At 37.1% G+C, this 23,766-nt stretch overlaps 2 protein-coding genes across 12 annotated transcripts in view; one reads left to right on the top strand and one right to left on the bottom strand.

Annotated features, from left to right (window-relative positions):
* Positions 1 to 110: 110 nt before the first annotated feature.
* ETFRF1 (electron transfer flavoprotein regulatory factor 1) lies at positions 111 to 6,912 on the bottom strand. Of its 11 annotated transcripts, none has more exons than XM_038577097.1 (5): positions 6,759 to 6,852; positions 6,428 to 6,614; positions 6,286 to 6,330; positions 1,132 to 1,219; positions 111 to 1,050 (listed from the first exon to the last, which is right to left on the bottom strand). In XM_038577097.1, exons 4-5 carry the CDS (start codon positions 1,180 to 1,182, stop codon positions 829 to 831), a joined length of 273 nt encoding a protein of 90 aa, XP_038433025.1. In that variant the 5' UTR covers positions 1,183 to 1,219; positions 6,286 to 6,330; positions 6,428 to 6,614; positions 6,759 to 6,852; the 3' UTR covers positions 111 to 828. The 11 variants fall into 11 exon arrangements, with proteins under 11 accessions (XP_038433025.1, XP_038433026.1, XP_038433024.1 ...); XM_038577098.1 differs by having other exon boundaries at positions 6,755 to 6,844; XM_038577096.1 differs by having other exon boundaries at positions 6,286 to 6,379; positions 6,542 to 6,614; positions 6,759 to 6,822.
* CFAP94 (cilia and flagella associated protein 94) overlaps positions 6,889 to 23,766 on the top strand; it is a 66,746-nt gene continuing 49,868 nt past the window's right edge. Inside the window, exons 1-2 of the mRNA XM_038577082.1 lie at positions 6,889 to 7,046; positions 10,304 to 10,321. Coding sequence (XP_038433010.1) covers positions 7,044 to 7,046; positions 10,304 to 10,321 — 21 coding nt within the window. The 5' untranslated portion in view covers positions 6,889 to 7,043. The remainder of the gene's footprint in view (positions 7,047 to 10,303; positions 10,322 to 23,766) is intronic.

Genomic DNA, 23,766 nt, shown 5'->3' with positions numbered 1-23,766 from the left:
AAGGTGCTGTGAACATTATGTAAAGGTTTAAGTGTTTGCTTAAAATCATGTTAGATTTAGGTCCATTACTATGTTAACTCATTTAGAAGTAGATGCAAAACAGATCTGCCTTTATGATGAAAGAACAGAACATTATTTATTACTTTTTATCAGTAAAGGTAATTAATACACAAAGGTAACTGATACAGGTGATTTAAGACCCAAAGGTAGCCAGCAGCAAAATTAATAATGGAAGGTACTACATAGGTATGTATGTAATGCCAATCACTGGCAGCCTACTTCAAGATCAGAAATTATCTTACTCCATATATGTTATTTCTGTAACTGCACTTAAATCATTACCACGTGCTATTTGTTTTGTAGTGAACCTTGAATGTGTGCTATTAATGTAACAAATAGGATCAAAAGTAAGGTGGTACTCCTTCAAAAGTTAAGGGAAATCAATGTGCAGGAAATTATTTTGCTTTAACTAAATGCATTAAGTAGTATTCTCTACTCAGTGAAATGGAGAAATGGGCTAAGAATAATTGGTAAAAGCTTACTGAGTTAAAATAAGTACACTGTATTTTCATTCAAAATTGAGTATCCATTAATTTTTAATTGGTATAGTTGGCTATATTGCTGATTTTCTATAAAAATTAAACATAAAGGGTTGTTGATAAAATAAAGCTTTCTGTGAACAGAAGCTGAAACCCATTAATTCAATAAGGCAGCTCAGGTATTTTTTACATAACTATATCTTGCCATTTTAAGTTACAGTTACTTTTATCATAACTGTTATACATAATCAGCTGGCACTGAATTCCAGTCAAATTATAGTAAAAGTGATCAGTTAGTTTTGTTGGTATCTGAATAATAGCGTTGTTTCATTGCTCTGTATTTCCTAAGGAAGTATAAGGCTTCTAGCTCTTTCATTACAAATTCACCCCGTCCAATAAGTTCTTTGATCTTCTCTGGGTCCTTCACATCTTTGTTTTTAAGGAAAACATTCTTCAGACGCCTTTTAAAATAGTCTGCTCCTTTTGGATAGTCTCGTCCAAGATACAGCAGCTTAAAAAACAAAGGTTATATGTTTCTAAATGATCTGTATCTCAATAACATATGTATAAAACTGGCAACATAATTACTTACATTTTTATAAAGATTCAGTACTTCTCCTCTTAAAGAGTTGGCCATTTTCATTTATTATGGAAAGCATCCACTTTTATACATAACATACCTAAAGAAAAATAAAAAAAAATTGTAAATATCTGCATTGTAATCTCAAAAAAGAATCCGTTGTAACTTTTTTCACTCAGTAAATACTTATTGAGCACTTTTATGTTCCAGGCACTGGGATATAGCTATGAAATGTCAGGTAAGATACCTGCTCTCACAGAACTAACTTCTCCTGGGGGAGACATAATAAACAAACAAGAGAATTAGGAATTGTGTAAGTCTTATGAAGGAAAAAGGGTAATGAGAGAGAAAATGAGTTGTCAAAGATAGTTATATAGATGAACCTTCTTTTATAGAGTGGAATGAATTAGAATCTCAGCTACATAATGTTATAGAAATTACTTATGAGCTTCAGTTTCTTTACTGTTCAAAGGAAGACTGTCTACATTGCTCTCAAGGCAAGGCCAGATTCATTTGGAGGACACTGGAAAGAGGCCCGATCATACCTAGAAGGGTGCTATCCTAAGGAAGGCTAAAGAGTAGAAGATATGAGAGTCAAGCAGGTTCATGGCTAATGGTAGATGGGCAGTAAGAGTAGTGGTTAAGGAGGACAGTCAACAACTCCTAAGTGGGGTACATATGTGAGAAGCAGGCAATATCCAGTGGAGTAGATTATACTTTACATATAACTTGTTAGTGCTAGTAGGGAAAAGTGGCTCCTTAAAGGTACCAGGAGAGCCTAAATATAGAAAATAATTCTCATTATTTGTTATAGTCATGGGGATTAAATCATAAAATTCCTAACACCATAAGCATTTAGTTCATGGTAGGCCCAAAGCAAATGTCCATGTCATTTATAACCTATCTTAAATTTCTGTTATTTCTATTTTCCCAGTGACCTAAGAAAACTTTTATACTTTATGTCTCCCATTAACATAATTATTTTGAAATAATTTCAATCTTGCAAAAAAGTTGCAACATTTTTCCTTAGGAATTTGAGAGTAAGTTGGTAACATGATAAACAGTGGGAATACTTTGCAGTGCCATCCAACAGAATGTAATTCAAGATGCCTATGTAATTTTATATTTTCTAGTATTAAAAAAACAAGTGAAATTATTTTAATATATTTTGTTCATACTCAAAATATTATTTCAATGTGTCATGTTAGCTACATTTCAAGTGCTTATAGGTATCAGGGGCTTAATTGGCACCATACTGGACAACACAGCTTTAGAGTGTATTTTCCTGTGAACATAGACTTTTTTCCTACAGAACAGTACAAACATCAGAATCAGGAAACTAACACTGTTACATGACTACATCAAATCCACAACTACATGTTTTGGCAGTCATCCCAAAGATGCCTTTTATCGCAGAAGCTTCCAATCCAAGATTACACATGGCATTTAGTTTTCATGTTTCTTTAGCCTTCAGTCTGAAACAGTTCCTCAGTTTTCCTTGACTTTTATGAACTTCATAGTTGTGAAGGTCACAGGCCACTTACTTTGTAGAATAGCTGGAGACTACTACAGATATTTAAAATGCTCAGAAATAACAGAGTAGCCTGGGAATGGAAGCAAGGGACTGGAGAACAGGAAGGGAGCAAAAGGCAGGAGGAAGTCCTTGGGGATAATGGAGATGTTTATTATTGTAATAGTTTTATAACTGTATGCATATGCCAAATTTGTCAGATTGATTCACACTTTAAACAAGTATAGCTTACTGTATGTCAATTGTACCTCAGTAAACTTTTTTTTTTTTTTTTAATTTATGATAGTCACAACAGAGAGAGAGAGAGAGGCACAGACATAGGCAGAGGGAGAAGCAGGCTCCATGCACCGGGAGCCCGGTGTGGGATTCGATCCCGGGTCTCCAGAATCGCGCCCTGGGCCAAAGGCAGGTGCTAAACCGCTGCACCACCCAGGGATCCCCCCTCAGTAAACTTTTTAATGGTGTAAATATGCTGGCAAAATGTTAAGAGTAGGGCTGGGAGATAGTGAGGTAGGTACACATGGAAATAGAGATCTATCTAAACCACAAGGCTGCCAATTAGTGGTCAGGGTAGGTGGTTAAACCAGCCACCAGTCAAGCTGCATAAAACCAGGTATGCCTTGCTGGAGTGGGAGCTCTGGGTGTAAATACATATTTTAAATTTTTAAAAAATATACTTGGAAGACTTCCCCTGGCAGGATGGCAGCTAAATGAAGACCTTTTCATTTCTTGCTAAAAAGTTTATAAATCTGATTCTTTGGCTTCATTTTGTTAAGGGAGAAATAATCACATAGGAACATTATTCCCATTTTAATTCTTATATAATTCCCCTCTTTACTGGTAGCTTTTGAGCTAATTCACATAGCAAACATACACATTTGCTATTAACATAGCAGAATAATTATTTTTTAGCTTTTTTTGCAATTTTTTCTCCAAATTGCTTTCTCTTCTTTATCTGGGTTGCTTTCAAGCTTTCTTCCCAAGTCTTTCCCCCTGCCCCCCTTTTTATGAGGACAAAAAAAAAAAAAAGTTTTAGAAGATCTGTATACATAGTTGCAATTTACACTCTGGGCTTCACTTAGGATAATCTGAATGAGCCCTTTGTTGGGGAACCTCTAGAAATCAAAAGTGTCAGATCATTCCTCCTGGGCTGGTCATTCCCCAGAGAAGAAACTTCGAATTTGCTGAGGATTTGCCTATTCAATCTTAAGTGGAAGAATGGGAGCCTTGCATTCAGCATTCTATATACCAAATTCACTTAATTTGTTTCCAGTGTGATTCTTACATACTTAGTATAGGTGAGGACACTCCAGTGCAGAGAATAGTATTATTTGGTCAGAAATAAATCTCCATGCTTCTATGGGAGTGAGAAGTGCAATCCCTCTAGAGGTGTTTTTCAAATAGTTTTCACTTAATCTCTGATTTACTTCATTTTTCATTTCCAATTCCATTGTCTTTGTTCCAATGCCTTTGGAGAATTATGCAGTATAAATCGGGCTTTTCTGGTGTGTTGAGTCACATTCATTCATCTGGTTTGCAGCTCCCAAAATTTTACTGATGTCATCTCTCTCATTTTTCCAGTTTATTTTTATATCCCTTCACTGAAGATCAGTGGAGTTTTGAAAGGGAATGAAATTAGAAGGGTTCATTTTTAAACTACTATATTAATAGCTAATTTCAATTCAAAAAAATTTTTTTTCCCTGAGAGCCAGTTTCCAGTGGTTTAATCTTATTGAAGAATGGCTCTTAAGAATCACATGCTTTAAAAATGATTCTAAATCTACACAGACATACTGTCAAATTGCAAATTATAGCCTGTTTAATTTTCTGGCAAGGAACACAGCTTTAACTCCAAATTTGTAATTTGTTAAAGCTTAAACTGTCCTTTTAAGCTATTGCCTTTTTAAAAAATCATACATAATAGAGGATTAGCCCAGCAAAAAAAATGTAGCTGGTTTGACTAGAGCAAAATTGTCTTGTTCTTTGATATGCTGATTTACAGAAATTAAGGCAGTTTATCATTATTATTTTATGTTGTCCTTCAGGCATTTAAGTTTATTAGCCATTCGGAGAAAGTTCACTCTGGGTTCACAATTGGTGAAATTAAAATGCAGCAGGGACCTGGGGCTGCTCCTTAACCCTACATGAAGTTATGGAGGTTACTTGTAAAGAGCCAAACTATTAGGCTGAGAGAAGCCCCCTATCATTCTGAGACAGTGTGTGGTGGGCAAGGGGAAGAAGCAACAATCGCCACTGATAGCTTTTTTCCAATGACTGTGAGCTAAGGAGTTCAGACTTAACTAACTCCAGTCCTGGGTTAACTATGAATTGTCATTTTACTGGTGGCCAAAGCTGTTGTTAATTCTTCCTCATGAAGTTCGGATGGCAATAAAAGCTGAAGGAAAACGGGCAGAGAAAAGCAGTGCAATGTTACTGTTTATTGGTTTCTGGTAGATTTTGACTTCAAACAGCTTCAAACAGGAAAGTGTGTTTTCCCGAATTGGTTAAGCCTAAAAAAGCTTCATGTAAAAAACTCTTAACACCAGATCCAAAGGATAGGTCATCAGAACTAGGTGTCAAAAGATTTTTACGCCTTAAGACTGACATTTGGCTTGGTCAAGGCATCCTAGGAAGCCAGATTATAGGAGTTGAAAGGAGCATAGTATCCCGAATGGGTGGATACTATGCCTGTCTGAAGGCAGAACAGGAAACCGCCCTTTCACTTAGCAGCTTGCAAGAAAAGTCCTAGAGGAGAACCAAAGTCACGGGGATAGTTTTTACAGCATAGTGTCCCTAAAACAGTCTAGTATGTTCTTTTTAACACATCACTAGCAATCCCTCCTCCCTAGGAGGGAGGTGGCTTAGAGTGAGAGCGTGACCAAGTCCTCTTCCCTACAGGTAATTTCGCCCATCAATCCAAATTGAGTTGACTGAGGTTTTATAAACACTAGAACAAAAACTCACTTCCATAGCAAATGGCTTCAAACTTTATATGAAGTGGACATTAAGATGTTTTTTATTTTGCAGGGGTTGGGGGATGGGATGTCATATTTTACAACCTGGATTTCTGTTACAGTGGGAGTAACAACACCTCAGCCCACAAAGACTGGCTCAGTAATACTTATTTACTAATACATGTAGTCAATAAAGTTGAAAGGGAGAGAACATTATAAAACTACAATTCAGAGATAAGAAACGGATGCCAGTGATTTTAAAGTATTCCATGTTGGAACGCCCGGGTTGCTCAGCGGTTGAGCGTCGGCCTTTGGCTCCAGGGCGTGATCCTGGAGTCCTGGGATCGAGTCCTGCATCGGGCTCCAGGCATGGAGCCTGCCTCTCTCTCTCTCTCTCTCTGTGTCTCTCATGAATAAATAAATTAAAAAAAAAAAAAGGTATTTGATGTTTTGTCTTGCTAAAACATGGCCCTAAAGTCAAAGAATTGAGATTTTGGAGGAGCTTAATTTCTTAATTTCTTCTAGTTTTCCTGCTGGTCTAAGTTGCCAGTGGTTTACTCATGTGGGGAGGAGACTGAAATTCTGAAGGTTATGCTCCTGGCTGGTACAATCAGCCTGTGACCTTGGGCTGAAGGAGTCTTGCTAGGCCTCAGTGACCTCCAACTGTAGGAAATCCTTTACCCAGGAATTGCTTCAGGTAATTTCCAGTCTTGTTGAAGAGCCGCCCTGAGGAAAAACGGCATGACATAGCTTTGCACAGAAAGTAAACTGCACCCTGTGCAGAGAGAAGAATCCAAAGGTCATTAATTCCAAAATAACCAACCCTCTCAGAACCAAGTGGTTTGCCTCCCTCCCTAAACTGCCAGTCGGGCCCATCCCCCTCCTCGGGCCTAAGCTGCGGTGGAAGAGGCGGCCCCCTCGAGTGGGTGTCAGTCACATCACGCAGTCGCGTAGCCGCCGGCTCCCTTCCTTCTGGAATCCCTCACACACAGATGCGTCCCAACACACTCCTAGTGAGAAAGAGACCGTCAGCGTCGGAAGGCGTTCAGAACCCCCCGTGCCACACCTGACGGGCCCTGCCCAGACCATACTTCACCGCCTCCAGACCCCAGGATCTGGGAAAAGAAAACGCCCCGGCGGCCGCACTCACGCACTTTCCGGCAGGCACAGCCTTTACGGCCTCCGACCGCTTCGACTCCGGGATCTGTCAACCGCAAAGCAGGGTGGGTGTGGGTGTCCGGGAGCCAGTCAGGGAAGGGGGCGGGGCGCCTCCCGGAAGAACCCCAGCGCGATTGCGCGGACCCGTACGTGAGGATTTGCGCCCTTTCCCCTGGGCGCGAGTGGGCGGGGCTTGTCGTCCTGACAACGCGGGAGCGTTCGTCCGCACGACGACTCTGAGCTCCGATTTGGCCGCCTGCAGAGGTTGTGCTCGCTGCAGAATGGTGAGCAAGGAAAAGTGTGTGTGTGTGTGTGTGGGGGGGGGGGGCAGGTGAAGGGGCGAGCAGTGATTCACCCGTGTTAAATGATGTAATAAGAGCCTGACATGTTTTAGAGGGGAGCGGGTGGGTTTAAGAAAGAACCCTTACCCCCGTGGGGAACCAGCCTCCGTGATGTGTGGTCTTCCCGTCCGGGATGAGTCGCAAACCGGCGTTTGCACACGGGACGGTCAGTGCGGTCCAGTAGTGTCCTAACCTCGCACTGCTGCTACGTTTCAGAATTGGCCTCACCTTGGTAATTTCTGAGAATGCTCGACGTTTCCATCAAATTGCTTTTTTTTCATTGGCAGCTTGGCGAAAATGTGTTTTTGCGCCTCCTCGGTAGTTCATGAACAACCGTTGGAATTAACGCTTCTTTGAAAAGTTATTCTATGTGGTCTTTTGTGGGAATACGAATTGCTTTGTGACTCGAGTTACTCCGCTTGCCTTGAATTTATTAAATATAATAAAGCTGCTTGTCTTAATGAACTCCTCAGCTGTCATGTCTTTTTCAAGAACACAGACCAACCTGCCCGTATGAAATTATCTCTGTTCCCATTTTCTTAAACGTGACTTCCGTTTTCTATGATTAAAACCAAAGGAAGTAGGAAATGTATTTAATTCGTTAACTAAGGGGAAATACGGGGTACATTCTTTGCATTTGACACTAGGCTAGAAGTAGGGATCTAAAAATGAATATTACAAACCCTCCCTGCTGTTGGAGACAGGCTAACCAAGTAAGAATACAGGTTTTTAACTGTAATATTGAAATGTCTACAATGGAGTAAGATTAAATTGGAAATGATGAAATTGGGGTGGGAAAGGGCACAGAAAGGGAAGAACAATGCTTTTCAAACTGTGTTTTAAAGTATGAATATGAGTTTACCAGAATTGATGGAGAATGGTCATGTGAGAAGAACCAGAAGTATATGGACATTAAGCTGACTTAAAGCTGCTGATAAATTGAGGGAACAATAAGCCTCTATTTTCCAATGGAACACAAATTTCATCTTATCATTCTAGCAACGTTTTTCAAAATGTTCCTGGAATATTTGCTTCTAACATCTGGAATACTTGTTAAGATTCAGATTCCAGCAACATCCTGGACTCCAAACAAATCTACTGTATTAGTTTCCAGGGCTGCCAAGTAACAAAGTGAAACAAAACGGCTTAAGCAGTAGAAACTTACTGTTGGCTGAAAACTCTGGTGGCTGATAAATCCAAGATCAAGGTATTTCCAGGCCTCTGCTCCTTTTGCAAGTGGAGGCATCTGTTCAGACCTCTTTGCTTGCTTCTGGTAGTTCTTGGCTTGTGGCAACATACCCCCCCACTCGTTATATGGTGTTCTTTATGTGTGCATGTCTGTGTCCATATTTCTCCTTTTTATAGGGATACCAGTTATAGTGGATTAAAGGCTATCCTATTCCATTTTGATCTCATCTTAATTTAACTAATTACATCAACAACAACCCCAGTTCCAAATAAGATAAGATTTGGAGATACCGTGGGATAGGATTTCAATGTACAAATTTTGCGGGGATGCAGTTCAATCCATAATATCTACTGAACCACAATGGGGAGGGAGAAGTGTGTACACTTTTACTGCAGAAATATGCATTTTTTTAACAAGCTCTCTGAACTTTGAGAGCTACAGTTGACTCTTGAATAACACTGATTCACTCTGAACCGCAGGAATCCACTTATAGGCAGATATTTTTAGGCTAAATACAGTCTAATACTGTTAATGTATTTTTAATCATTTTGTTAATAATTCTTTTCTTAAGCTTATTTTGTCATAGTATATAATACATATAACATACAAAATATGTGTTAACTGTTTACGTTATGAGTAAGTCTTCTAGTCAACAATAGGCCATTAGTTAAGTTTTGGGGGAGTTAAAAGTTATATGTGGATTTTTGACTGCATGGGGGTCAGCACTCCAACCCCTGTGTTGTCCAAGGGCCAACTGTACTCTACTACATGATGCTTTTATGATTTGCAGGAGGGGTTAGGATAAGGACATTAAAAGCACTAGTGAGAGATGATAATTTGCCCATCTTAAAACATGGCTACTTGAGAACAGGAACAGCATATTCTGCTATATAGTACTTTTTTCAAGATGTAAGTCTATTAACTATTAATTGATAGCAAATATGATAATAAAAATAGAACCCAATTGTAAAAATTTTATGAGAGCAAAGTCTCTGCTATTCCTCTTTATATCATCTCCAGTGTCCCAGAGCACCCTGTGTGCAAATCACTAATAAATACTTGCTAAATGAATTAATGAAATAAATGTACTTTCAAGAAGATAAAATCTACTGGTTCATGTCAGTTTCAACAATTATATTTAATACAGTGATAATCTTATAGCTTGAACCAGTAATTTCTCCTGGATAGGTCTTCAGATGTGGAATGCACATAATCTCATAGTCACATGATTTCCTACATCTTTTCTCCCTATTAGAAATCTTATGAACTCATGAGCCTAATCAGGAAATTACAAGTAGTATTAATTGAAAAACACATGTAATGATAATCCTAATAAATATTTATTGCAATCCTGGGCTTTCCAAAATAATTTCCAAAGAGGAATAGATCTGCTTTAAAACATGTTGCTGAACAGAATCATTTTATCATAGCTTTGCCTGATTTAAATAACTGACTCTTTGTCTATACAACCAACAATCTAATTTTACAGAAAGATTATTTATTTATTTATTTATTTATTTATTTATTTATTTATTTATTTATTTTTAGAAAGATTATTTATTTATAATTTCCACACTTTCAAATTTGACATCAGTGCCAATATTTAGTCAATCACTTATTGTTCCTTGGAGCCTTTTAAATCAGTACCTCCCTGATTGCTACTCTGGTAGCAGGTAGTGGTAGGTCATTTCATTATATATAAGACACTGAGTGACTGTCAAGAAAGAGTGTAAGATTTAAAAAGTGTATAATTCAAAAAGGTGCTTTAGTAGGTGAACTATTTTAGTTTCACCTAGACCTGCTTATAGTTTTGTCTAAATTCTTTTTAAAAAGACTTTATTTTGAGGTAATTTTAGATTTACACGAAAGTTGCAAAGATGATGCAGAGAGTTTCCTTATGCTTTTTTACCCGGCTTCTCCTAATTTCACATTTAATATGAATCTTGGTACTTTTGTTAAATATCTGAGGTTTTAAAAATTTATCAATCCTTTTGTCTTTTCCAACCTTTAGGGTCCCAAAGCAAAAAAGGTAGGTAGAAATTATTTTCTCAAAATAGTTTTATAAGCACTGACATTGTATGAACAGAGTTTTTAAATTTTTTAAGTTAGTTTTATTATAATTTAAATAGGATTTACTAAGCTTACTTTTTAAGATGTTAATGCTGTTTAAATCATGGGTAATCCTTTAAAAACAGGACGTACTTCAAATTTGACGTAAAAAGATATGTCTAGTTTCACAGTCTTTAATTTTTACTTGTACCTAGAGTTTGAGGCTTTATTAGTTGTGCTCTAGGAAGTGTTAGATTAGGAATCCCTTTTCTTTATCCCAGATAAACACAAAAATTTAGCTACCAAACCTTAAAAGTGGACCCTAAGGTAATATATCTTTAAATGGATTGTACAGTAATGCATACTTGACTTTCTTTTGTACTTTGTAGAAATTTGAATTTAATAAAGGATGTCTAGGATGCCTAATTCTCTCCTTTTCATTTAGTAGATTTATGCTTCAAAGCAGAGATTATAATATCTTGTCTGGCAAGCCAGATTTAGTTTCTAAACATTTTCTTTGACCTGAAACTTTTTTTTATTAGTTGCCAAATTATTTTCATAGAAAAATATGATTTCCATCTATTCTTGAAAAATTGGAAACCTGATAACATTGGGTCTATAGTACCGTGAGGCAGCAGTTGGCTAGACTGAATAGCAGCCACCCCTTTTTAGAAATGCATAAACTCTTCAGATTGCCATAATCTTGACTATAACCAAATTCCTTACTTTATTTACCTGCCTGATCCCAATAGGAATTTGAATTTGAAATGCTGACTTTAAGGCATATTTCATAAGGTCATGTCTCTGTAAAATTTTCTACTATTCTTTCTTCCACAATCAGTTATCCTGTGTGTTCTCATAGAACCTTCATTTGCACATACATCGGTTATAACCTTTATATCATTTTATTGTAATAATTTATAATTGTGAGCTGTCCAAGGTCAGGAGCATTGTCATATTAATTTTTATGTTCATAGCATTTAGTGCAGTGCCTGGTGCATAGTAGAAATTCAATCAATATTTGTATATTGAATATGGGAAGCCCATTTACTCTGCCATTTAAAAACATCTATTTAAAGGAAATGCTTTTTTTAAAAATGTGTATTCAATATTTATACAATTAAACATTTCTTCAAGAGACACTTTTGAGTGCCTCCTCTGTTTGCTTCTCTCAGTCATTTGGACCCACTACTAACCTGATACTGTTTTAAAGGCCGTGAATATGACTGAACAAAATTTATGAAGGCTCTGGGCTCATTTTCATGGAAGTATTCTGGAAGACTACAATTATTTGTATGTGGGTCTGTAGTTACTGGTTCGTGTGGATTTTCAATTTTGGCTTTAGATTGTGAAATCTTAGAGGCATTGTTCTCAATATGAAAACTCATTATTCTAATTGTGTATGCATGGGTGCTAAATAAATACTTCTGGATTATTTTGTTTAAGAGTGTTGTATCCCTTAGAGAATGGTGATAGGAAGCCAATGAAATTTGAAACCAAACATAAGGACCAAATCACTCACTTTTTACTTATTCCATTCTTAAAGATTGTGGTTTGGGATAAATTGAGTCTGTAAGGGAAATTACAGTATAGTTAGGAAAACATTGAAAGCTATACTTTATTCTTTCTGATTGATCATAAATTTTTAAAGGGAAACTAATAAATGCACATGGTACAAAATTTAAATAGCATAAAAATGAAAAATTTCCATTTCTTCTTTTTTTTTTTTTTTTTTTTTAAAGATTTTTAATTTATTTATTCATGAGAGAGAGAGAGAGAGAGAGGCAGAGACACAGGCAGAGGGAGAAGCAGGCTCCATGCACCGGGAGCCTGACGTGGGATTCGATCCCGGGTCTCCAGGATCGCGCCCTGGGCCAAAGGCAGGCGCTAAACCGCTGCGCCACCCAGGGATCCCCGAAAAATTTCCATTTCTTCAAGACTGGAAGAACTATTGTGTATCTTTTCACAAATTGTCTAAGTGTTAAAGAGTACACACACATCCCTTTTCTCCCCACAGACAGGAGCATTCTGCACCTTCTATTTATCATTTAATAATACTGTTTTTCATTAATTCTAGGATACTCATATTTTTACATTTAAAATTTAAATGTAAAAGTTAAAACATTACTAAAATTGGAATATGTCTTATAGTCACTATCATCTTATAATCATTGTAGTCCTGGATTGACATCCATTTCTTCCAGAGAGGATGTTTGCTTCTGCCAGTCACATGAGCTTACTCATACCTGATATTACTTTCAGTTCTCTGCCTGAGAGTTTTGGGACCATCCTAATGGTATCAGTCAGACTGTAAATCCACATGAACTGGCTTGTGATTTAAATTTTCAGGATTTTCTTCTTCTATCTATTCCTTTTCAGGATTAAGATCTGCGAGTTTTCTTGCTGTATCTTTCTGTGCTGTGGGCTCATTTCTCATTACTCAGGTTCCAGCTTTACACAGGCATCTCCTATTAGACCCCCATTTTGGGCATTCCCTGTTTAGGTAGTATAATTTAAAGGTACATCTTACATCTTATGGCATCATAGGATGGACATCATAGTCCATAGGTATGTCTTTGGACTTTCTTGTATCAGCACATTGAGATAGTGTCACTTCTTTTCACAGCTGCATCATATTTCATTGAAAGTATATACTATGATTTTTATGTTGTCCCTCTTTTTTGGTACCACAAACAAGGTAAGGATGAAGATCTTTGTTTATAATGTCTTGCAGTTATATAGAAGAATACTTATTTTACTGATTTAGCAGTGTCCTAGACATTAAGAAAACAGTAGCAAGACAGAGTCCCGGATCTCATGAAGCTTACATTCTTTTTTAATTTAGCTTTAAGGAGATATGATTGACATATAACATTGTATAAGTTTAAGGTATACAATGTAACAATTTTATGTATGTATGTATTATGAAGTGATTACTAAATTCAAGTTAATTACACATCTTTCACCTCACATAATTGTCATTACATATGTGTGTGTGGTGAAAATATTTAAGATTGATAAGAGTTTATGCCCTCTTCCCCAATGTCCCAGCCCCTGACAATCACCAATTTATTCTGCTTCTATGAGTTCAACTTTATTAGGTTCCCCATGCTAGACCATACAGTGTTTGTCTCTGACTTACTTCATTTAGCATAATGCTCTCAAGGTTCATCCATATTGTCACAAATAGCAAGATTTTCTTCTTTTTTATGGCAGAATAATATTTCATTTTTATGTATTTATCTATTAATCTATGGATGGATACTTTGTTTCCATGTCCTACAGTGCACACAGGGGTGCAGATATCTCTTCAAGATAGTGGTTTCATTTTATAAAACTTACATTCTATCAGGGGGCAGGGTGGGTAGGAATATAATTTCAGATAGTTTTGGAAATGCAGAAAACCAAGAAAGGGGTCAGTGAGAAATGTGTGGTAGGCAATAGTGGCGATGCTGTTTCATATAGGGTGATTAAAGAAGTAAAGTTTGAGAAGAGACTTAGATGAAGCAAATTAGTCAATAATTACCTGGGGGATAAGATTCTAGAAAGAAAAAATAGTTATTGCAGTAATGGCTAAGTAGGCCATGGTGAAATGTTTGGGTTTTATTCTGACTGCGGTGGGTAGCCTGAGAAAGTTGTAAGCAGAAGAATGGTATTTACGTTTTTATTTTTATTTTTTCTCACATTTTATTATTATTTTTTACCCCATCCCCCTACCCCTCTCCCCTCCAGCAAGCATCAGTTTGTTTCCTATGATTAAGAGTCTCTTATGGCTTATCTTCCTCTCTGATTTCATCTTGTTTTATTTTTTTTCTCTGTTTCCTTATAAGCCTCTGTTTTGTTTCTTAAATTCCACATATGAGTAAAATCGTATGATAATTTTCTTTCTCTAATTGACTTATTTTGCTTAGCATAATATCCTCTAGTTCCTTCTACATTGTTGCAAATGGCAAGATTTCATTTTTTGATGGTTGAGTAATATTCCATGTATATACACCACACTTTCTTTATCCATTCATCTGTTGATGGACATCTGGGCTCTTTCCATAGTTTGGCTATTGTGAACATTGCTGCTATAAACATTGGGGTGCAGGTGCTCCTTCAGATCACTATATTTATATCTTTGAGTTAGATACCTAGTAGTGCAATTGCTGGGTTGTAGCAATTTAACTTCTTGAGGAACCTCCATACTGTTTTCCAGAGTGGCTATACCAGCTTGCATTCCTACCAACAGCATAAGAGGGTTCTCCTTTCTCTACATCCTTGCTTTTCATATATGGCTTTTATGATATCGAGATATATTCCCTCTATCCCTATATTGTGAAGAGTTTTATCCATTCATGGATGCTGTACTTTGTCAAATGCTTTTTCTACATCTATTGAGAGGATCATATGATTCTTATCCTTTCTTTTATTAATGTAGTGTATTACATTGATCAAGTTGCAGATGTTAAACCACCCTTACAGCCAGGAATAAATCTCACTTGAATAATCCTTTTAATGTACTCTTGGATCCGATTGTCTAGTATTTTGGTGAGAATTTTTGCACCCATGTTCATCAGGGATATTGATCTGTAATTCTCCTTTTAGGTAGGGTCTTTGTCTGGTATTGAGGTCAAGGTAATGCTGGCCTCATAGAAAAATCTTGGGAGTTTTTCTTCCATTTCTATTTTTTGAAACAGCTTCAGAAAACTATTAAATCTTCTTTAAATGTTTGGTAGAATTCCCCTGGGAAGCCATCCAGGCCTGGACTCTTATTTGTTAGGAGATTTTTGATGACTGCTTCAATTTCCTTGCTGGTTATGGGTCTGTGCACGTTTTGTTTCTTCCTGTTTCAGTTTTGGTAGTTTATATATCTCTAGGAATGCATCCATTTCTTCCAGATTGCCTAGTTTGTTGGCATATAGTTGCTGATAACATGTGCTTACTAAGTGTTTATATTTCTTTGGTGTTGGTTGTGATCTGTTTCATTCATGATTTTATTTATTTGGGTCCTTGCCCTTTTTGATAAGCCTGGCCAGGAGTTTATCAATCTTATTGTTTTCATTTTTTGAAAGGTGAGTGGAAAATTTATTGTAGGTCAGCAAGAGTAGAAGCAGGAGGACCAGTTATGAATCTTTTGCAGCAGTTGGGATCAGAAGTCTTTCCAGCAAAATAAACCTACAAATAAAAAGATACACAAAGGATGCCAGGACACAGATGCTGTGACACAGTTTTATGGAAATCAATTTCCAGATCATCAACTTCCATATTTCCCCTTTTCTGGGAAAAATCTACTGTCTTCCCTTTTCAGAATTACTCTCCTTGCTCTACGAAACCAAAGCAGATCTAAATCTTCATTGCCCCAGGGCCTGGGCTTCATTGCTTCATTGCCCCAGGGCCTGGGCTAAACTAAGGGACAGTTCAAATACTGATTTTTGGCCAAGCTTTCTCTAATCAAGGTACCAAGGGACTTTTTGTCTTTTGTTCTTTGTGGTGAAATGTGACATTAGTAGGAATGAGATAGTCTGAATTTCTTATATATTGTGGTCTGGAGTTGTGGAACTGGTAATACTTTGTCTTGACATTACCTGTGAGATTATTGTGAAACGGTGATGCAGAAAATCCTCTCACAATGTAAGTTATTGATAAAACATCGACTCCAAAAATAATATTAATTTTTTAATGAAGAAAGGTTAAATGTATCAGAAAAAATGTAAATAGGCTTAATGTTTTCACTAAAGATGCTTGTGAAAAATTACTTAAATCAGCATTAGTCATTGCAAAAGCTAGAAAAATTGTACAAGACTACAGAAAAGGTACACTATCAGAAGGTCTATCACTGCATTTATAGCATATTTTTTTCCCCAGAAAGTACTGTACTTCATAGAATATATGTAATATCAGAAGACATTGGTTAGATTATAGGGGAAAATTGCCTCTTAAATTGATGAATACATAGATAATTCCAGTTGTTCTAGCTAATAATTATGACTGTTCTTTCAGTAAAGAAAATGATATTATTAATAAAATTTTGATATTTGAATTCTTTTAGTAACACATCAATGAAGAGATTTTACAGGACTTAGAATACTTTTCTTTGAATTGACTTTATTTGAATGGATTAAGAGTGATGTCCAAGTACCAGCCAGCATAGAACTGTAAAGAATGGACAAAGGGGGGGGGGGATCCTATTGTTCAGATCTTTTATTTTTTTATTTTTTTTATTTTTATTTTTTATTTATTTATTTTTTTTAATTTATTTTTTATTGGTGTTCAATTTACTAACATACAGAATAACACCCAGTGCCCGTCACCCATTCACTCCCACCCCCCGCCCTCCTCCCCTTCTACCACCCCTAGTTCGTTTCCCAGAGTTAGCAGTCTTTACGTTCTGTCTCCCTTTGTTCAGATCTTTTTTGTTTTGTTTTGTTTTTTTTTTGTTCAGATCTCTACTTTAAATCCTATTTTAATTTTAGAACACTGTATGTATGGTCCCCAAATTATAATGGTTCTACTTGTGATTTTTCAAATTTATGATGGTGTAAAAGTGATACATATTCAGTAGAAACCATTCTTCAAATTTTGAACTTTGATCTTTTCCTGTGCTAGTGATATGTGGTATGGTACTCTCTCCTGATGCTGGGTGGTGGCAGTGAGCCACAGCTCCCAGATAGCCACCTGATCAGAAGGTTAGCCAACCAAAACACTTATAACCATTCTGTACCCATACAACCATTTTGTTTCTCACTTTCAGTACAATATTCAATACATGACATGAGTTATTCAGTACTTTATTATAAAAGAGACGTGTTAGATGATTTTGTCTAATTGTAGGCCAATATAAGTATTCTAAACACTTTTAAGGTAATGTAGGCTAAACTATGATGTTTGGTAGGCTAAGTGTATTAAATGCATTTTTGGCTTACTATAGTTTCAACTTAAAATGCGTTGACTGACATGTAACCCCCTCTCAAGAAAGCTCTGTATTCACGAACAGGCTTTGGTTGCCTAAAATTTGAGTCCTGATGTCTATGGGACATTCAGTGTTGACCCTAAAATGTACGTGGTGTTAGGATCAGAACATTAAAAATGCATCTTTTTAAAACAATGCAGGATTAGTTTATACCTAGCTCATTATGAAACATAAAGTAGCTTGAAGATTTGTATGAGCACATTTATTTGTACTGAAATTGTTTGTATTTCTGTGGTATTGGTTGTGATCTCCCCTCTTTCATTCCTGATATTATTAATTTGAGTCTTTTTTCTTGTTAATAAGGTTGCCTAGGGGTTTATCTATCTTATTAATTCTTTCAAAGAACCAGCTCCTGGTTTCGTTGATCTTTCTAAAGTTCTTCTGGTCTCTATTTCATTGAGTTCTGCTCTAATCTTTATTATCTCTCTTCTCTGCTTGGGTTAGGCTTAATTTGCTCTTCTTTCTCATATTCCTTTAGGTGGAAGTTTAGCTTGTGTATTTGAGTTTTTTCCAAATTTTGAGGGAGGCTTGCATTGTGCTGTATTTCTCTCTTAGGACTGCTTTTGGTGTATCCCAAGATTTTGAACAATTTCATTAGTTTCCATGAATCTTTTTAATTCTTCTCTAATTTTCTGGTTCACCCATTCATCATTTAGTAGGATGATCTTTAACCTCTCTGTGTTTGAGTTTCTTCCAAATTTCTTCATTGTGTGATTGAGTTCTAGTTCAAAGCATTGTGGTCTTGAAAATATGCAGGGGACAAACTCAATCTTTTGGTATCAGTTGAGACCTGATTTGTGACCCAGTATGTGGTATATTCTGGAGAAAGTTCCACGTGCACATGAGAAGAATGTGTATTCAGTTGCATTGGGATGAAATGTTCTGTGTATATCTGTCAAATGCATTTGGTTCAGTGTATCATTCAAGGCCCTTGTTTCTTTGGTGATGTTCTGCTTAGAATATCTGTCTTTTGCTGAGAGTGCTGTGTTGAAGTCTCCTACTATTAATGTATTATTATCTATGAGTTTCTTTACTTTGGTTATTAATTGATATACTTGGCTGCTCCCACATTAGGGGCATAAATATTCATAATTCTTAGGTATTCTTGTTGGATAGCACCTTTAAATATGATATAGTGTCCCTCTTCATCTCTTATTACAGTCTTTGGTATAAACTCTAATTTATCTGATATGATATGACATATCTGATTGCTACCCCAGCTTTCTTTTGAGGACCATTTGAATGGTAAATGGTTCTCCTCCCCTTCATTTTCAGTCTTGAGGTGTCCTTAGGTCTAAAATGAGTCTCAGCATATAGATGGATCTTGCTTTTTTATCCAGTCTGATACCCTCCATCTTTTGATGGGATCATTTAGTCCATTTATGTTCAGAGTAACTATTGAAAGATCTGAATTTAGTATCATAGTATTATCTATACAGTCCTTGTTTTAATGGATTGTTTCTTTGGGCTCCCTCTTTCTTTTACAGGGTCCCCCTTAATATTTCTTGCAGAGCCAGTTTGGTGGTCACATATTCTTTCAGTTTCTGTCTATCCTGGAAGCTCTTTATCTTTCCTTCTATTCTGATGACAGCCTCGCTGGATAAAGTATTCTTGGCTGCATGTTTTTCTTGTTTAGTACCCTGTATACATCCTGCCAGCCCTTTCTGGCCTGCCAGGTGTCTGTGGATAGGATAGGTCTGTTGTTAATCTGATATTTCTCCCCTTATAAGTTAAGAATCTCTTGTCTCAAGCTGCTTTTAGAATTCTCTCTTTATCTCTGAAATTTGCAAGTTTCACTATTAAATGTCAAGGTGTTGAATGGTTTTTGTTGATTGGAGTGGGGGATCCTCTCTATCTCTTGTATCTGAATGCCTGTTTCCTTCCCCAGATTAGGAAAGTTGTCAGCTAGGATTTGTTCAAATATACTTTGTGGTTCTCTCTCTCTCTCCCTCTCCCTCTCCCTCTCCCTCTCCCTCTCCCTCTCCCTCTTCTAGAATCCCAATAAGATGAATATTATTCCTTCTCAAGCCATCATTTTTCCCCCTAAGCCTTTCCTCATGGGCTCTGGTTTTTCTCTTTTTTCCCTCAGCTTCCTCCCTTTCCAGCAACTTGTCTTCTATGACACTCTCTCTCTTCCACCTCATTAACCCTAGCAGTTAGAGCATCCAGTTTAGAATGCATCTCAGTTAAAGTATTTTTAATTTTGGCCTGGTAGGTCTCAATTCTGTAAGAAGAGAATCTCTAGGGTCCTTTATGCTTTTTTCCAGAGACACTAGTAATTTTATAATTGTACTTCTGAATTATATCTTTTACATGGTATTTAAATCTACATCCAGCAAGTCTGTGGCAGAGTATTACTTCTGGTTCTTTCTTTTGTGGTGAATTCTTCCTTCTAGTCATTTTGTGTCGTGTAGAGTGGCTGTATGAGTGAGCAGAGTACAAAATATCAACCACGACCTAAGTAAAATACATCCTAGACAATTCTGAAGAGGTCAGAGACCAGAAAATAAAAGAAAAGGAACAGAACAAAATAAAAGAACCACTAAAGTGAAAAACAATTTTTTTTAAAAAAAAAGTAAGAATAAAAAAACAAAAAACAAAGAAAAAAAAAGAAAAAAGGGGTGATGAGGAAGTTATGGTGGAGAGAGAATATAGTTCCACTGAGGGGACCTAGAGGGTGATCCTCTTGGTTCTGAGTGTATTTTGTTCTGTATGTTAGAAGATGCTCAATTCCAATTTATATAAACCAGGAAAACTTATATAGAGACCCAACATCAACCACAAAAACAGAAACAAGATAAAAGAGAGGCAGAATGGGAAGGAGGAGAGAATATAGTCTTACAGAATAAACCAACATGGTGTTCCACTTGGTTCTGGGTGTATTTTGGTCTGTGCGTTAGAAGGTACTAACTTCCACCATAATAAAACAAAACAAGACAGAAAAAACAAAAACCAAAAAAACAAAAACTCATAACTCATATATCTACCAAAATTAAATTGAATGCGTTGAAGGGAATCCTAAAATGAAGAATATATCTAAGACATGTAATTGTGGAAATAGGAAAGTCAAAAAGGAAAAGGCTTAAAAATGAAGAGTTGGTAAAATATTGTAGTTAAGGCAGGAAAAGAGAAAAAATACTGGAAATTTTTAACCTGAGAAATGAATTATAAGGAAAAAACCTCTAGTTCTGTATACTATATTCCCTCATTCCTGGAGCTTTCCAGGCTGTTTGGTCAGTAAACTTGCTCTTCCCCTGTTCTTCCAGCTGGTCTTCTGGGGAAGGGGCCTGCTGCATTGATTTTCAGGTCTCTGTGCCTGGGTAGAGATGCCTCACCCCTTGCCGGGTGGCCCTGCTCAGTATGAGCTGTTTATCCTGTGAGGTGTTTGTTCCCTAGAGGCCCTGCCTCTCCCAGGTGAAAGGCAAAAGGAAGAAAAAAATAAATGGTGGCAGCCAGATCTCCAGCTCTGGAGCAAGAGCTCCCCACGAGTACCAAACCGCAGTTTCCCAGTGCACTGGCCTAGATGCTCCTGGGGGCAAGCGCTGGGGCAGTGATCTGTAGGAACTGAAGGGTGCCTAGCATCAGGAGAGTTCTTGCTGTCCCGTGCCCTCCCGGGGTCTGTGTCTCCCAAAGGGAACAGAGGACAGCCATCTCCATCCATTGCTGGGTTCTAGGGTAAAGGGAGCTCCTGTGCTGGCCTGAGTAACCGGCTGGCTTCTCCCAAATGCCTCAGAGGGTTGCGGCATTCCAGCCCTTTACCGAGATCCTACCGTGGTTTGTGGAGCTTTCTCCTGGGTGCCCCCATCGTGAGGCTTCACTGCCCCTCCTGCAATTCTGCCCTATTACCCTACTGAGCACTTTTCAGTCAGGGAAGACTCAGACACAGATTTCTAAAGTTCCCACTTGTCCAGGGCTTGGCTTTCATGCCTCAGTTTGCCCCTCCCCTGCCTTTTATCTTCTCCATCTTCTTGTCAGAAGCAATCACTTTTCTCTCCGTGGCATTTCAGCTGTTCACTCTTTATAGCTCAGGTTGAACTCAGGTGTGCAGGATGTTTTGCAAGTTATCTAGGTAAGTTTGTGGGACCAGAGGAATTGAGAACCCCTATCTTCCTCCATCTTGCCTCCTCCCATTTATTAGTACTGAAAAATGAAGTCAGACTGGCCATCTTAAGATTCCTTGACGGGAGAGGTTTTAATGGAGCAATAGAAATGAAGTGAAAGCCTGATTAGAGTGAGCCATGCAGAAAACAGGAAGGTAGGCAAGCCTTTTAGGTGGTCTTATATAAGGATATCGGATATATAAAGGATAACAGAATTAGAGCAAAAAATGGAGAGGGATGTGAAATCTGGGGAGGGAAAAATTTATGAAAAACTAGAGGTATTAATTACGGGGGCCAAGTCTTGTCAAAGAGGCCATAAAGGATAGGATCCAGTGTAAAGGTGGCAGAAGGTACATATAGACCATACCATAAAGGGAGGAAAGGCAAAGATTTATAGGTAGGTTCAAAGACTTAGGTGTCTAACTGAGATTATTCTTTCCAGTGTTATGAGAGATAAAGTCAATAGCTGAACATAGGAAAGAGGAGAGGATTTTGTAGGCTTGAAGAGTGAGGAGAATGAAACAGTAGTAGGAACACTGGATGGTACAAAGTCTATTTAAAATCTGTGCTCCATAAATTTGAGCTCATGTATTTTTCTCTGACAAGGTTCAGCTGCTCATATTGCCAGCGCAGAATAAATGGAGACTTGAGTTGAACTAGATAGAACTAACAGTTTGCCAGCTAAGCTTCTCAGAGGGACAGGAACATAAGGGAAGTGAAAATATATAAATTAGTGATTATGGTGATGAGCTGTGAAACCTAACCTGGGTAAGGAAGTGAAAGAATGAAGGGCTTAATGGTCAATGAAGAAATGGTAGGGCTAATGGATTGGAGATTCCAATGGAGCATTCTGCAGTAAGTGGGTGAGCCAAAAGGAGAGAAGATGGTCATCCAAAAGTCTGTATATTCTGGGGATTAGCCACTCTATTGATTAGTAACTTTAGATAGTGTTCTTTTCTTTCTATACTTTCCCTTAGGGAAATGAGGAGGCAGTGGTTATCATCAAGACAGTTCTCAAATTTGTATTCTGTAGCCCTGACCTCTTTGCTAAACCTCAGTTCTCCAGGTTCAGTGCCTGCAAATATTGCCTGGATGCTCTACCAGCACCTCATACTAATTATATTTAAACTCCTTTCAACACTATTTCATCCAAATTTACTTGTTCTGGACTATAGTTTTGTTTTGTTTTTACTCTTATTGCTGTCCTTGCCTCCAGTTTCAATCATTATCAAATAAGTTAGCTTAAATAATACTTATTGGATTGATTCTGCTGTGTTTATTACATTGTCATGACTTTAGTTTTAGTAACTACTCTTAATAGTTCCTCTTGATAATCATTTTTTTCTAATATAAGATTCATTTTCAAAATTATATTCTTAATAGCCTCAGCCTATCTCAATAGCTTTTTGGGTTACCATTTCTTTTAGAATAATGTCATTTATAGCATAGGCTCCAGTCTTCTTATCTATTCCCATGTCTATCACCTTTTCTTGGAATCTCCCAGGACCCATGAATTTGTTGGCCTTTCCAGTGCAATCCTATTTCCATATCTTGTTGCCTGAATTTCCCTCTTCCTGAGATACCTTCCCCTTATATCTGAATGTTAAAATCTTTTGGGCACAAACTTAAATACGACCTGCTCTATAAAATTTTTTACTTCATTCTAGGTGTTGAAAATAATTTTTCATTTCTCTAAACTTGTTAAATAACTCTCTGTATATCTGTCAGTCATAAAAGTCAGTCATTAATCTTTCTAGGCATCTAGTAGTATTAAAACTGTTTTTACATATATTTTATTTTGATCCTTACAATAACAAAAAGAGGCCTTTTTAAAAGATTTTATTTATTTAGTTGAGAGATAGAGACAGAAAAAATGTGTATGTGAGTGGGAAGATAGGCAGGGGGAGAGAGAGAATTTTAAGCAGACCCTATGCTGAACACAGAACCTGTCTTGGGGCTTGACACACAGTCCTGAGATCATGACCTCTTCTGAAATCAAGAGTTGGACACTCAACCGAGTGACCCAGGCACTCCAACATGAGGTCTTATTTACCAGCATTTTAAAGATGTGGAAACTGAGAATGAGAAAATTATTTAAATTGCATATTAGTTACATAGTATTAATTGTATAGTAATTAAATTGTCACTGTCACTCTTGCCTTTGAATGACTTATATACCTATTTTTTATTTTTTTTTTACTTGTTTCCATACTTTGTTCTTAATGCATTGGATCATGACTTTGTACATAATGGATAGTCTTACTTGAATGAATGAAAGACTGGATTCATGGAAGCAAAAGTGTTTTTCATAATTACTATTTGAGGGATATGTGTTTTAAAGTAATTTGGGTGCATATTAATAGCCTTTTG

Source organism: Canis lupus, chromosome 27 (assembly GCF_011100685.1).
Source record: "Canis lupus familiaris isolate Mischka breed German Shepherd chromosome 27, alternate assembly UU_Cfam_GSD_1.0, whole genome shotgun sequence".
In the NCBI taxonomy this organism is placed as follows: Eukaryota; Metazoa; Chordata; class Mammalia; order Carnivora; family Canidae; genus Canis; species Canis lupus.
The sequence above is the reverse complement of the archived record's forward strand: the minus strand, read 5'-3'. Positions and strand labels throughout refer to the sequence as shown.